General features: G+C 51.1%; 2 protein-coding genes across 3 annotated transcripts; both read right to left on the bottom strand.

Moving 5' to 3' along the window:
• Window positions 1–689: 689 nt before the first annotated feature.
• tmem236 (transmembrane protein 236) lies at window positions 690–3,968 on the bottom strand. Its single transcript, XM_086129140.1, is given in 6 exon segments — window positions 690–1,165; window positions 1,167–1,603; window positions 2,148–2,427; window positions 2,838–2,910; window positions 3,210–3,279; window positions 3,282–3,968. Coding segments are annotated over 6 exon segments (1,170 nt in total). The 5' UTR covers window positions 3,442–3,968; the 3' UTR covers window positions 690–1,015.
• Window positions 3,969–4,308: 340 nt separating this feature from the next.
• On the bottom strand, window positions 4,309–11,231 carry stam (signal transducing adaptor molecule (SH3 domain and ITAM motif) 1). Of its 2 annotated transcripts, none has more exons than XM_086129127.1 (14): window positions 10,868–11,231; window positions 9,234–9,318; window positions 8,681–8,756; window positions 8,381–8,476; window positions 8,173–8,319; window positions 8,024–8,111; window positions 7,396–7,591; window positions 7,231–7,325; window positions 7,008–7,096; window positions 6,821–6,908; window positions 6,578–6,632; window positions 6,330–6,498; window positions 6,155–6,261; window positions 4,309–6,048 (listed from the first exon to the last, which is right to left on the bottom strand). In XM_086129127.1, exons 1-14 carry the CDS (start codon window positions 10,905–10,907, stop codon window positions 5,841–5,843), a joined length of 1,539 nt encoding a protein of 512 aa, XP_085985253.1. In that variant the 5' UTR covers window positions 10,908–11,231; the 3' UTR covers window positions 4,309–5,840. The 2 variants fall into 2 exon arrangements, with proteins under 2 accessions (XP_085985253.1, XP_085985254.1); XM_086129128.1 differs by having other exon boundaries at window positions 8,185–8,319.
• Window positions 11,232–11,739: the final 508 nt, after the last annotated feature.

The following is an 11,739-nucleotide window of genomic DNA, read 5'->3' as shown; positions in this document are numbered from 1 at the left end:
TTCTCCTCGGGAAGTTGCGTGCGGGGAGGGTCAGCGGGACCAAAAAGGTGTCATCTCACTTGGTGTCCTCGCCATCGATCGGTGATGTTGCGGGAGTTCTCCCCCGTCCCCACTTTGAAGGTTCCTCTTTCACCGCTTATCTGCGTTCGCGCTCCTACTCGCGTGTGCGCGCCGCAGCCGATGCCCTTGCCTCCCTGCCTCTGTTGCCATGGCGCAGCAGGTAACTTTAGGGCTAGCGCAGGAGGCACACGGCCTGAATTCAAATGCCTAAGAACCCCCCCCCCCCCCTCTCTCTCCACACAACAGCAACCCCACCGCCGCCCTCCTCCACAATATCTGCCTCCTTTCTGCATCTTGTTTCTTTCGAGTCATGTTCTGTTTGGTGTTGGCGAGCACATGTCAAGTGCCCTGTGGGGTTTCGTTACCTCCCCCAAGGAGGCTGCATTCACCCATGAAATGATATAGTGTCATCTAAAGCGAGACTTTTTTTTTTTTTACAAATCTGCTTACTATCTTGTCTTGACATATGAGTCACTCAAATCATTTGGATTTCAACTTTTCCCACCCGAAATGAATAGCGATGCCGTACCATTCATCGGTTCCAGTCAATGCGCTTCTCCCGCCACTGGGGGGCAGTATAACACAGCCACACAGACACAAAGCAAGTGACTCAGTCAGCTGCGGTGACGGTCATTTTTGCGCAGACGATGAGGAATGAATATCGTCCGTTTACTTGTGTTGCGTAACCCACTCAGCAGTTTACAGAAGAAAACGGTCTGATCAGTCATATCAATTGGAACTTTGGGCAATTTGGGCTAGCTTCAGAAGACGGCATCCATGGGCTTGTCGTGAAATTCGACATATTTCACAAAAGTTCTTTTTAGACATTTGCGACTGAGGAGTCCATTTTGTCCCAAATTTGAGAACCGAATCTTCTTCCTTTACTTGCATTCGAGGGCGTTTGCACAAAGTACAAACGTTTCGGATGAATATTTAAAGTGTGACCCGAGTGTGGTCAGAACATGCGGTGCCTCTTGAATGTCTTCATCCTGGTCATGTAGGTGAAGTAGAAGAAGGTCAGGCTGACCAGGGCGTTCTTCAGAGGGAACAAGACGGGCGTGACGGGTCCAAAGACGGCCAGCAGGGACACTCGCGTGACCAAAAAAAGGAAAATCCTGGAGGGCCACTCCCGCCGCGGACGAAAACGGGCCACGCGGGGCGAGGGCAGCCCGCAGGCTGGACGCGAAGGCCAGGATGAGGACGGGGTACGCCCAGGCCGAGTAGAAGACGGCCGGCTCGCCCGCCACCCGCACCAACTCCGCCGTGTCCAACCAGAACAGGAAACAATCCGCAAACACCTCCGACCTGGCGTCGCTCCTCCCCAGGAAGCTCAGGCGGCCCGGGAAGGCTCGCGAGGACGAGTACGGGTAGGCGGGGGGGGGGGGGGGGGGCCCGAAGTCCCGGAGGCGATCGGCGCGCAGCGGCCCGCGGGGGGCGCCGTTCTGGCCTTCGTCGGGGTGCGCGGTGTTGGAGATGGAGCTGACCGCCGCCAAGTTGGTCAGGACCGGGCCCGGGAGCTCAAAGCCAAGGTCCGCATTGTCGGCTGCGAATCACAACAGCCGTTGGCGCCACTCGCGTATTTGCATACACATTTAGAAACCAAGGACCCACTTTGTCACTGGCATAAAAAAACAAACAAACAAACACAGACGTTCCCCCTAAAAATTGAATGTAAAACAAATATCCTTTTTATGATTGTAACCTTTAAAAAAATGCGATGTATCCTTTGGTATTATTTTAGGAACTGTAAATAATTGTAATAATGAATCCATCCATCCATCCATTTTCCGAACCGCTCGATCCTCACTAGGGTCGCGGGGGGTGCCGGAGCCTATCCCGGCCGTCTTCGGGCGGTAGGCGGGGGACACCCGAATCGGTCGCCAGCCAATCGCAGGGCACACAGAGACGAACAACCATGCACGCCCTCACTCACACCTAGGGACAATTTCGAGTGATCAATCAGCCTGCCGTGCATGTTTTTGGAATGCGGGAGGAAACCGGAGCGCCCGGAGAAAAGCCACGCAGGCCCGGGGAGAACATGCAAACTCCACACAGGGAGGCCGGAGCCGGAATCGAACCTCCGGTACCTCTGCGCCGCGAAGCCGACGTGCTAACCACTGGACTGGCGGGCCGCCCTGTAATAATGAAGATAGCGGAATATGAAGTCAACGATGGGGTATCGGAAGACTGGTCTGACAGGCAGCGTGGGTTCAACGATGAAAAAATGTCCATCTTTACATTACATCGCCCGAGGAGCCGGCAGGGCCGCAGCCTCTCCACCAAGTCGGCGCAAATGAGCCACAATACCACCAAAGAGGCGGGCAACTCGGCAAAGTGGTCCAGCCGCACGCCCGCGTTGACTTGAACCTAATGACAGATGGATGATGAGTTCAAGACTTACAAGATTAAACAAACATCTGAGCTTGCGCAATGTTAAGTGTTAGAAACTCGTCGAGAAATACGTGGATGACGGTGGTAAAGTTAATAGGCGACCTGTCACATGACTGACTGGAACTGAATAACTCACAATTGTCTTGTGACAGTGACAAGTTGTTCCTTTTGATGAAAAAGTGACCAAAGTCCTTTTCACATGAACGCGACGCATCGGCCTTGAAACGGAATCGAGATTGTTTTGGGGATTTTCTTGAGAGTTGTAATGAGCCTTTTTTTGGACTTGCATTTTAAAAGCGGTCTGAATGTTGTACTTTTAATTTGGAAATAAATACCTGTACATCTCTTTTTCCAAGGATCATTCAGAGTTAAAAAAATGTTCTTACCTGGGAGCTTGCTATTATAATGGCAAAGGAAGGTAACGTGCACAAGAGGAGATACGCCGGCATTGTTGGTCTCCTAGGCGGGTGCAGGGGAAGGAAAAAACAAACAAACCATGAACACTTGGAGCATGTGCGTAGAGCGCAGTCGTGCCTTTTCAAATAAAAACCGCAGACAAAACGTTTTTTTGCGGGGCTGCAGCGGATGAATGCCTTTTTCAATGGGGGAAGATGACTCGAGATAAGAGCGTGGTCACGGAACAATTTACACACGCATCTCAAGCCGCAGCGGTGCACTTTCCCCATTTCGCGGTAAATTCTGCTTCCGGTTCTGCGGTTACCATCGCGCACACGACACGGTCACCACAAAGCACTCACCAGCGGCCGGCCTTCAGTCTCCGCCCCCTCAGGATGCCGTACTTGAGGGGCACCCAGACCAGCGGGGCGCCACCGAGGAGGCCACCGCCAGCCAGTAGGCGCCGTCGTCGCGTCCCCTCACGTCGCTCAGCAGGCGGGCGAAGCGCTCGGCGAGCACCGGCACGGGGACGGCCAGCGCGGCAAACTGCAGCAGCTCGTAGGCGGCCAGCTTCAGCGTCTTGGCGGAGGTCATGGCCCAGAGGCGACGATAATGACGCCGGCGATGTCGACGGAGCAGCGCGGTGGACTCTGGACGCGTTAGGAAGGAAGCGAGCCGACGCCGCGTAATGACGGCGCAATTGCTTTACGGCTGGGATAGTGCTCACTTTTTACGAGGCGCTTCCCTCCCGCGGTGACCCAACGGAGACGTTAGACCAAGTGGAAACTCAAAAGGTTTCATGGACTATTTATCAATGAAATGTCATTTGCATTTCAAACTGTACGAGTACATTTGAAAAAGTTGAACCTCAACACAAAACTGAAATCGCCCGTGACATTTTAATCGCAATTCAAACGTTAATGACATTTGAATTTGTAATTGGAGCAGCAATGGAATTGGAATAATTGTCCTGACAACAAAGCCCGAGTGCGGGTGGCCGGGCCTCATCGCTTCAGCCCGGCCACCGGGCTGCCCCCGCCCCCCTTTATGTCGGAGCGCACGTGGAACTAGCGCCGCAATCAATAAAAAGAGGAGGTTCACCAGGAACCAGTTTGGGCAACGCTGGCCAGAAGCACCAAGGATCTTGGCCTTCCTCCTGGAGACAAAAACTGGTCCCAGCCTCCAAGTGCCTTTCTTTTCTCGAAATTGATGAACCTGACAAACATTCACATTTGAATTTCAAAGAACACACCACCACACACACACACACACACACACACACCTCGTTCTATACATTTGGCCGCTTTGTCTTTTTATTGTGAATACCAATTGAAAAGAATAGGGTACTCCTTCGGTTGAAAAAAGAATCAGAATTTTTCAATTGAACACCCTAAAATGTATCATCCCTCAAAATCAATTTCATACAAATAAAAAAAAAAAAACAAGAAAGTGATTCCACCGTCACGCTATATCAATTTAATGACCTCATCAGCAGTCATTCCGAACATCTACACAAGTTCACCGAGTGTGGCGTAAAATCGAGTTAACGGCATCGGGAGGGAATTGAAGTCGTATACTTTGTAATTCAGTTTGGGAGCTTTGCTTTCTGTTCTCATCCTCCAATACGAGCATCGCAAACGGCGACCTGAAGACATTTCCTTCCTCTTATCACGTACAACGAACAGAACGGGACCGTCACCCGTCCGTCACCTTCCCCGAACGCGCGCGTCGTCTTGCGCCGTTTCTCGCCGTGTTGTAATAGCATCGCAACCCATACATAAATTAAAATACTCTACAAAAGAAATAAACCCAAGTCGTTTTCCCCACTTAGCTCTCCGAGGCCGGGCGCCAACTGCGCTAAACGTTATTTACAAGAGCCGTGCGCACGCTTTGCGTTGCTCACCCCGCCCACGAAAAGACAACAAAAACAATACAAATAAAAGTGGCTTCAGTTTTCAGTACTTGGAGAAACCTCGATATCGAACGGAGACAAAGTCAATGCCACTTTTGTAGGGCGCGGGTAGCACAGTAGTGAGTACAAAGGCTGCTATCACATAGGAGTTTTTGTCCTTTCGATCGCGTCAACAAAACAACACAGAGTGCGAGGAAAATCAAAAAGAAAAAGCGCAGCGGCGTCCACGTTTCTCATGTCGATCATGACCGGAAATGCAAGGTGGCGTATGTTCTCTTGCCACAAACGCAAAGAGTGCAGAATGACTGCAATTGGGTTTTGAGTTAGTCACGTGATACAATATTTGGGGGGGGGGGGGGGGGGGGATCTTCGTTTGCTCCCGATACATTGGAATTATTAGTCACCTAGGAGAGTTGGCATTTTAAATTGAACAAAAAAAAAACTACTTTTAGAAAAGTATTGAATTTACAGAACAAAAAGAAACAATATGAATGATTAATTTGCCAGGATCAGTAAGACATGCAACGGAACTTTTTCTGTTTGACTTGATAAAATTTCGTCACCGGGTGATTGGGCTATTTCCCGTTTCCAAGAAACGGGAAAAGTGATTCTTGGGAACAACAAAACAGAAGGCTTGGGAAAAATGAATGACAATTGATTTTTGGAATGTTTGGTTTTGTTTTTTTTCTAAATCGCAAAACGTGCTGGTCTCGCAGTAGAAATAGAAGCGAGTTGACATGATTCATTCATTGTCATTCACGGAAGTTCAACTTGCGCCAATCATCAAAATCATTTGGAGACAATGTGAACTGGCCTTTTTTTTCCTCGCCCTACGTCTGACATTTTGGGACCACCGATGCCCTTCTTGTGAAAGCGCACGTCGCGTCACAATCGACGGAACTTTTCGGAATAACGTATCGTACTCATTCATTAAATATGATGCGGAAAATGAAGCGCACGTGGGTCGTCGTGTCGACATTTCTACCTTGGATTTCAGCGTCGTCGCGACATCGCCACGAAAGAAAGGTCGGATCCGGCGCTACTATGCTGACCGTTTGTGGAGGGATGAAGGGGCGGCGGCCTATAGCAAGGCCTTCTCCGAGTAGGGGGCTTGCGGCGGCTCGGCGGAAGGTGGCGGCATTTGGCCAGAGGGGGCGCCGTAGTGAGGTAGCGCCTGCGCGACGGCAGCGGGGCTCGTCCCGGGAAGCGGGTAGGCGTGAGCGTCAACCGACGGCAGGCCGCCCGGCGCGGCGTAGACGGCGGGCTGAGTCATGTACAGGTGGGCCTCGCTGGTGAAATCAACACAATGTCACAATTTCCATCTCTCTTTTTTTTTTTCCCCTCACAGGGCTTGACCCGAGCGTACGCGACTGCGTTTCAGTGTCCTTTTCTGACCTGCGTGCGGGCGTCTGGCCTTGAAGCTGCTCCGCGGGCACGTTGTAACTCGGCACGCCGCTGCCGCTCATGCCGTACGAACTTGACGCGGGAGCGGCGGGGTACGCCTGCGGCACGGCAAAGGCGCGTTTGGGACGCCGACGCTTTTGCCCGAGCGTTTTAATGGACGTCGTACCTGCTGTTGTTGCGCGGCGGCGGCGGCGGCGGGGGGCTGCTGCATGTAGTACTGCTGACTCTGCAGCTTGGCGTACATGGCGTACACGGGGTCTTCGTTCATGAGCTTGGCGTACAGCGAGAGAGCTTCCATCACCTTGACGTTGAGCTCCGACAGCTCAGAGTGCTTCCTGGTGGAAAAAAAAAAAGGCCCCGGTTGACGGTGCATGACTAATCATGAGACTTTGAGCGTTTGAGGATGGGAAGTACCGATCTATGTCCTCCAGCTTCTGGTCAATGAGGGGTCCCATTTGATTGCACGCTCCTAACATAGAAACAACCAAACACGTGAGTCCACTTTGCAGAACGCGACAATACAGGCTGGATTGATCAAGTAGCTACGACATGAAATCTCTTTTGGATTTATTCGATTCAGCGGCATCGTTTCTAACTGCGACGACGACGACGACGACGCGTACAACGCCTCCTCATCTTCAGCGTTTGGTCGTTTACCTTCGAGCTGTAGCAACTCCACGCCGTCCGACTGGTTGTCGGTGGGGTCCGCACTCTGAATCATCTGCAGCAGTTGGTCCATTTTGTCCTGGAAGGACATTTTCAACGCCACCTCTGAGTTGGCCGAAGAGCGGCCGCGCGCCCCCGGATGAATCGACTCGTCCCGTTCTATTGGAATTTGTTTTACCTCGTCGATAAAAACGGGCTCCTGTTCCGGCTCGATGGTCTCCACCCGAACGTCCTCGCTAAACTGCACCGTCTTTTTCTCCGTCTTCACTGTGACAAGGAGACACCGGTGGAAAAGGCGCGCTTGGTTACGCGCGCGAATACAGGAATCCCTCGCGATACGGCTCCCTCGATGAGCCGTCCTCATTCGGGCGGCGTATTTGCGCGCCCGCCTGCGTACGTACTCATCTCAGGTTCCGCTGTGAGATCGGCAGTGACAAAATTGGAGGGGAAGAGGCCCGCCCCCCGATAGGTCTCCCCTTTCCACCAGTTGGGGTCGCTGAAATGAAGATAAAGGACTCGCGTCGAGTCACGTGACGCATCGGCGCGGCTTCGGCGCGGGCGCCGACCTGTCGTCCAGGACGGTGATGATTTCTCCCGACTTGAAGGTGAGCTCGTTATCCTCGGCCGCCTCAAAGTCGTAGATGGCGCGCACCTTGCGTCCGTCCGACTTGTGCGTGGGCATGAGCGCCGAGGTGCTGGGGTAGAGGCCGCAAAAGGACGTCTGCGTCTGCTGTCTCCGCTCCTTCAGCGACAGCTCGATGGCTGCGGTTACGACAAAGACCTTTTCAGTCTCAAGAAACGATGCTTTCAGGCTAAAAAAGACCTCTTTTTTTTTTTTTTTTTTTTTTTTAAAATAGAGGTTTGATTAAAACTCATTCACTCCCAAAGACGTTTTTAAACGTCTTTTCAGACTTGGTCGAGAATTGGCTGGTACTGAATGAGTTAAAAAAAACCCTCATGTCAAGACAATCCAGATAAAGGTATGTTTCTTTTTTTCAATTGAAAAATGAAAACATCTCCTAAGCTATTTATGAAACGTTTTCGCATCTAAAGAAGAGCGGCAGCAACAAATAAAATGAATCGTGCCCGCTTTTCGTACAAGGCGTGACTTTGACGGCGTCTTATGGAGCAAGTCGTCTTGACTTTTGTCATTGACCCGAAAGGCAAAAGCACGGCGGAGCCTCTCGACTTTACCTTTGGCCAAGTCTTCTTCTTCCTTCTTGTTTGAGGTGGCGGGATCCTTTGCCACCAAGGCGGGACTCGCTTTCGCCTGCTCCGCCGCCTGCGAGAGAAAGAGGGTGAGACGGCGGGCGACGGGACGCCTTCCGGGAACGCGGTCCGACCTGGGAGCCCACCGCGGGGAAGGCGACGCCCTGCTCGCGCAGATTCTTGATCATGGCCGAAATCAGGCTGAGTTGGGGGTCGCTGCGGAAGTCCTCGGCCCACTCCACCATCAGCGCCTTCAGCTTCTCGCACACTTTCGGGTGACCCTTGGAGCGAGAATCATCAAAGCGGAGGCAGCTTTCGAGGCGCACGCGGGTGATCGGATACCTTATTCAAGACGTTGCTGACTTCGCTGGCAAACTCTCTGGAGCACACCTCCAGATGAAAGATCTTGCCACAGTTTGACACGCAGGCGCCAAGAAGCTGCCGGCACATGCGCATGATGTGAATGGCTGACGGCGTGTTGTTTTACAAATTCATAATCAATACATTATGATGAGTAGTGCGTAGAATGCATTTTTTTTTTTTTTTTTGTGCGTGCGTGCGTGGGACAGTATTTTGGTGTTACTCGGGACGTTTCCTTTTTGCTGAGGAGAAAGCTCTTTCATTCGAGATGCGCGCGCTTACGGTGAGTGCCTGCATGGCCACGTGAGGATCCTTGTGATTCACTCGTCTCATGATCGAGCGCAGGCATTCTTTGGGCCTGCCGAGCAAACAGAGACACACGTACAGAACTACGGCGCCAACGACCGACTCATCAGAGATCAATCTTCGGATGATTTTGTCGATCGATCGGGTTTTGTATCCGTCCAAAAAACAGCTCGTTCTTTGAAATGGACAGTGCAGAAAATGCACAAAGAGAAGTGAAATAGGACCGAGTGACCGCTTTGGTCCGTCATGTGAGAAAGTAGGTGGAGAAACGACTGTTACTTTGGCATCAACACAATGAATACGAGCGCGCTTCCGCGGAGGGTGACGCAAGTCCGAGAATAGTCACAGTCCGGATGCTGTCATCCCAAGGATCGGGACGTTTAAATGAAACGAGGTCGCTGAAGAAGGAATCAAATCAAAACACTTCTCAATTCATTTGGATGATTGATAAGTTGTCGCCGAATCGTTGCAATTCTACACGCAAATGTGACAAACGCGTCCAAAACGATACAGCAAACGGCGTACTGACCCGTTGCGCGACTGTCCTATCTTGTCACAAATGTCCAAGATGAGGCCCCAGTCCTCTGCTGTGTTCATCTCACTGGTTGCTTTCTCTACGAGCAGGAAACACGTGGACAAGGCAGTCCATTAAAAGAAAAGAAAAAGAAAAAATAACCCCGCCAAATGGAGATCATACACTTGATGTGAAAAGAATGACCGGACTGCTGTTAGAATACATTTCAAATTCAAACGACTGCCTCTTGGTAGAATGCACTTTCCAAGCCTCGTCTGCCAGACCTTCGTGCGCTGCTGAAAGGATTCGAATGCAGAATCAGAAGATGCCAGCGTAGCGAAGGAGAAGCCGCGAGTGGCCACCAGCTAACCAAGCTTGACCGCAAACAGCAGCGAGACGGAAGAGTCCAGTCGCGGTCTGACGAGTACGAAGCGGCGTAGCAACACACGTTTTTCTCAACCTCACATAATGTGGAGAGGATTTTTTTTTTAAAGGGGAAAATCCGATGAGTTTCACATGACAGGAGATTGAAGGGCTTCGGGGAAATCAAAGTTGAGGGTCGCGACGGAGGGAGGACGACACATTTGGTCGGCTTGAATTAATGACGGATGATGATGGGACTACGGGGGGGCCCAGGCGGCCCACGAATGACAGACCGCCAAATTTGACTGACGCGGCCACTTCTGTCCTTAGGTTTTATTTCGGCCGGTGGGTTAGCGTGTCGACCTCACGGTGCAGAGGTCGCGGGTTCGATCCCGGCTCCGGCCTTCCCCAACTGTGTGGAGTTTGAATGTTCTCCCCGTGCCTGCGCTGGCTTTTCTCCGGGTACTCCGCTTTCCTCCCACCTTCCAAAAAAAAAACATGCATGGCAGGCTGATTGAACACTCTAAATGGTCCCTCGGTGTGAGTGTGGGCATGCATGGTTGTTTGTCTCTGTGTGCCCTGCGATTGGCTGGCAACCGGTTCAGGGTGTCCCCCGCCTACCGCCCGAAGCCATCTGAGATAGGCTCCAGCACCCCCCCCCCCCCCCCCCGCGACCCTTGTGAGGATTAAGCAGATCGGAAAATGGATGGATGGATGTGGCCTTTTCTTCTTCCTTCTGTTGCAGTGATTAGATTAGGACGTAGTATCGAAAGATACTCCAAATCATGTTATAGAGAAAGGAAAAAATGGCGTGTTCATGAGGTGCCAGGTTACTGTCCAATCATTTGAATGACACATTGTCGATAAAATGCAGCCGTGCAATGGCACCCAATCCAAATATTCGGTTGAATCACTTTGTCAATAGAACAAGGCAAACTTGAAAAGGAGGCTTGGCCGTGATTTCAATTGTCGGCTAATTTCTGAATTCCTGACAAAAAATGCATTGTTTGCGGCGTTTTGCGTTGTTGAAAACATTCCCAGTTCGTCATCGCGTTGGTGAATTGATGTGTCAGGGTCGCAACGCTAGCCGAGTGGTCTCCAACAACACACTGCGGGGGTGACCGACGTGTCACCCCACGCCGTGTCAAACGACGGTTCGGCACAGAATTCCAAGTTTAGGTCCGGCGACGGAGCGCCTCAAACAAAAGCGGTCGGCCGGTCGAGACGCTAGCCAAACAATGTTAGCATGTAGCATCCTCCCGGGCGGGCTGCCTTCCGACACTCACCAACATCTTGATCGAATGGGTTGGTGGCGAAGAGCGGCATCGCTGGAGCAACAGACGTCACCTTCCGCGCTTCTTGTCGTTCGTCCTTATTTGGAACGATACAAATGCATATTAGCGAGCGAGCACTCGCGCGAATGTCAAAAAGCGTCGCCCGGCCGATTTTCTACACAGTCACTCCTTCTTGCTGGACAGCAACACGCAAGGCATGCTGGGAAAGCGAGTCAAAGTCCACTCCGAGGGACGATCAAGAACAACGATTCGATATAATCACTCCTTTCACAACACGGGACTCATTTGTCTCATGTTTTGAGAGTATAAATCAGCGTGAAATGACGCAACCGCATAGCTTGTGCCCGGTCCTTGTCATTAAAAAAAAGAAGAGAGGTCTTTGTCACATGACGATGCCAATCACGTGATGTCCTCCCGTTGGGCAAGATACTGCGAGAAAATTCCACTTGTTTTCGAAATAAATCTCAATGAACACCCTAAAATTATTTTGAGAATTGATTAATAGCCGAAAGAATACCGATTTATAATTAATATTTAATATACAGGAATTCCTGCATTTACTACATTATATATATATTTTTAACAAATGTTAAACATCACACCCCTTTTATCACGCCCCTCGTTGCATAATTGAGTTTTACTTGCGCTGCACCTTCGTGTGATGAAGCTTGATGCTGCCCAAAGGCTCAATAGGCGAAGGAGCTCATTTTTTTGCCTCAAACGCGCGGTCCAGCGCGCAACTGCGCCTGACTGAGCTCGCGTTCGCTCCGAGTGAAGTGTCGTTGAAATAAGGAAGCAATTGCAATAGAAATAATATCCTGTATGGTTAAAAAAAAAAAAAAGTGGATCTACCATAATCTTAT

The sequence above is a fragment of the Hippocampus guttulatus genome, chromosome 14 (genome assembly GCF_054856545.1).
Source record: "Hippocampus guttulatus isolate MCC_2025c chromosome 14, RoL_Hgut_1.0, whole genome shotgun sequence".
NCBI lineage: Eukaryota > Metazoa > Chordata > Actinopteri > Syngnathiformes > Syngnathidae > Hippocampus > Hippocampus guttulatus.
The sequence above is the reverse complement of the archived record's forward strand: the minus strand, read 5'-3'. Positions and strand labels throughout refer to the sequence as shown.

Bases quoted from the DNA above. Each gene is read 5' to 3' on its own strand.
- stam (XM_086129127.1), bottom strand. From the start codon at position 10,907: ATGCCGCTCTTCGCCACCAACCCATTCGATCAAGATGTTG. The intron at 8,112-8,172 runs GTCGGACCGCGT...TTTCTCTCGCAG, and splicing joins TCCCCGCGGTGGGCTCCCAG to GCGGCGGAGCAGGCGAAAGC. The intron at 6,909-7,007 runs GTAAAACAAATT...ATGTCCTTCCAG, and splicing joins AGCCCGTTTTTATCGACGAG to GACAAAATGGACCAACTGCT.